General features: G+C 32.9%; 1 protein-coding gene across 1 annotated transcript; it reads left to right on the forward strand.

Moving 5' to 3' along the window:
• Positions 1–616: 616 nt before the first annotated feature.
• LOC138885914 (uncharacterized) lies at positions 617–1,426 on the forward strand. The gene is made up of 3 exons (XM_070166915.1): positions 617–884; positions 1,101–1,277; positions 1,395–1,426. Exons 1-3 carry the CDS (start codon positions 617–619, stop codon positions 1,424–1,426), a joined length of 477 nt encoding a protein of 158 aa, XP_070023016.1.
• The last annotated feature ends 1,074 nt before the right edge of the window (positions 1,427–2,500 follow it).

The raw sequence follows: 2,500 nt of genomic DNA on the forward strand, positions 1-2,500 counted from the left end.
AAGGACTGCATGTCCTTAACTTTATAACTTGAAACTCTAAGTTAAGGACTGACTGTCTTTAACTTTTAACCTTATAATCTAAAGTTCAGGACTACCTATCCTTAACTTCTGTTAACCTTATTTTATATTGTAGTTTCAGGTTTCTTTATATGTTTTATGCATATGGAACATCAATATCTGGTTGGAATCATTGTAGATCAGTCATTGCTGTTGATGCAACTTTTTTGAAGTCAAAATTTCGTGGTGTTTTAATGATTTCAGTTTTACAGGATGCAAATAACCAAATTTTCCCACTAGCCTTTGGAATAGCAGAATCTGAAAATAACAATTCCTATGAGTGGTACTTTAGTCAGTTTCGCAATGCAATTGGGAGCTGTGAGAATTTAATTTTTTTATCAAACAGTCATCAAGCTATTGCATATGGCATTGCAAAGGTATATCCTGAAAGCCATCATGGGATTTGTATCTAGCATTTGGAGTAGAACCTAAAGCGAAGGAAGGTGAAAAGTGAGGTCATAAAACTTTTCCAAAGTGATGCAAGAGTATACAGGAGCAAAGAATTTGACCTATACATGTTAGATATAGCAAAGTAGATAAGAAGACTTATGACTACTTAATGGAAGAACCACCGGAAAGGTGGGCACGTTCTTGTAGTCCACGACGAAGATATGACATTCTCACAACAAACATAGTTGAGTCAATGAATTCTATCCTATTAGAAGCAAGGGAGCTTCCTATATTAAGAATGATGGATTTTATTCAAGTGAAACTACAACGTTGGTTTTATGAAAGAAGAAATGAAGCAAAAGGAACTTTTTATGATGTTTCTTGTTGGGTAGAGGAGGAATTGAAGAAAAAAGATAGATTTAGCATTTACTTTGAATGTAAGTATTATGTTCTATGCTTAGCTTATTATTTTAATATAATTTAACATAATGTACTAACTTATAATTTTTCAACATTAAAGGTCTTCCCTATTGATTCATGGTGTTCTAGAGTTGAAGAAAAAGGAATAACTTTCTTGGTGGACTTAAACAAAAGAACATGTGATTGTTTTCGGTTTCAATTTGATGAACTGCCATGCATACATGCAATTGCAGCTATCGAGAAGAGAAACATCAAGAAGTTTAACTTTTGTTCGAACTGGTATTTAAAGGAATTTTGGCTGAAAACATATGAAAGACAAATACATCCTATAGGACATAATGATTCTTGGATTGTACCAGAGAGTGTTAAGTCACAAGTTGTTAAACCTCCAGATTTCAAAGTGCCGCCAGGTAGAAGGCAGAAGAAAAGACATATTCTAGCTACCGAGTCATCAAAAATAACATTCAAATGTGGTCGTTGTAGAAGAATTGGTCATAATAGAACACCTTTTATATATTTTCCTGCAGTCCATCCATTTTCAAGAAAGTATAGAGAATAGTAAATATATCCACTTTTGTTTATCGACTCTTTTAAGTTTTTGCTATAAATTGGATTCATTTAGATTATTCTTATTTGAGCAGAAGTCTGAATTTTCAAAATTTCTTTCTGCTTACCTTCTTTTTGTTTCTTTTGAGTTCAAAGATTAAAAGTTAAGGACAAAAGTCCTTAACTTTGACTTGCATGTTCAAAAGTTAAGGACATGCATTCCTTAACTTTGAGTTACAGGTTCAAAAGTTAAGGACAAGTAGTCCTTAACTTATAGTTCAAAGTTCAAAACATAATGACTGTCTGTCCTTAACTATGAGTTTCAAGTTCAAAAGTTAAGGACATGCAGTCCTTAACTTTGAGTTTCAAGTTCAAAAGTTAAGGATAGGAGTTCTTAAGTTTGACTTGCAGGTTAAAAAGTTATGGACAGACAGTCCTTAAGTTTTAATTACACATTCAAAAGTTAAGGCCAGGAAGTCCTTAACTTTGAGTTCAAAGTTCAAAGTTCAAAGGTTAAGGACAGGCAGTCCTTAAGTTTGAATTACACGTTCAAAAGTTCAGGACAGGCAGTCCTTAACTTTGTGTTGAAAGTTCAAAAGTTAAGGACAGGCAATCCTTAACTTATAGTTCAAAGTTCAAAACTTAAGGACTGTATGTCCTTAACTTTAAGTTTCAAGTTCAAAAGTTAAGGATAAGCAGTTTTTAACTTATAGTTCGAAGTTCAAAACTTAAGGATTGTTTGTCCTTAACTTTGAGTTTGAAGTTCAAAAGTTAAGGACATGAGTCCTTAAGTTTAACTTGCAGGTTAAAAAGTTATGGACAGACAGTCCTTAAGTTTTAATTACACGTTCAAAAGTTAAGGACAGGAGTCCTTATGTTTGACATGCATGTTCAAAAGTTAAGGACGAGCAGTCTTTAAATTTGAATTACACATTCAGAAGTTCAGGACAACCAGTCCTTAACATTGTGTTCAAAGTTCAAAAGTTAAGGACACTTGGTCCTTAACTTTGAATTTGAAGTTCAATTACACTTAGTCATGAACTAATACTAACAAACTCAATGGACAAATCAACACTTGAGAGAAACA

Source organism: Nicotiana sylvestris, chromosome 2, assembly GCF_000393655.2.
Source record: "Nicotiana sylvestris chromosome 2, ASM39365v2, whole genome shotgun sequence".
Classification (NCBI taxonomy): Eukaryota; Viridiplantae; Streptophyta; class Magnoliopsida; order Solanales; family Solanaceae; genus Nicotiana; species Nicotiana sylvestris.

Excerpts from the sequence above, each read along its gene's own strand:
- LOC138885914 (XM_070166915.1), top strand. The coding sequence starts at position 617 with ATGGAAGAACCACCGGAAAGGTGGGCACGTTCTTGTAGTCCACGACGA. Across the intron at positions 885-1,100 it reads ATTTAGCATTTACTTTGAAT|CTATCGAGAAGAGAAACATC; the intron begins GTAAGTATTATG and ends ATGCAATTGCAG. Across the intron at positions 1,278-1,394 it reads AGATTTCAAAGTGCCGCCAG|TCCATCCATTTTCAAGAAAG; the intron begins GTAGAAGGCAGA and ends ATTTTCCTGCAG.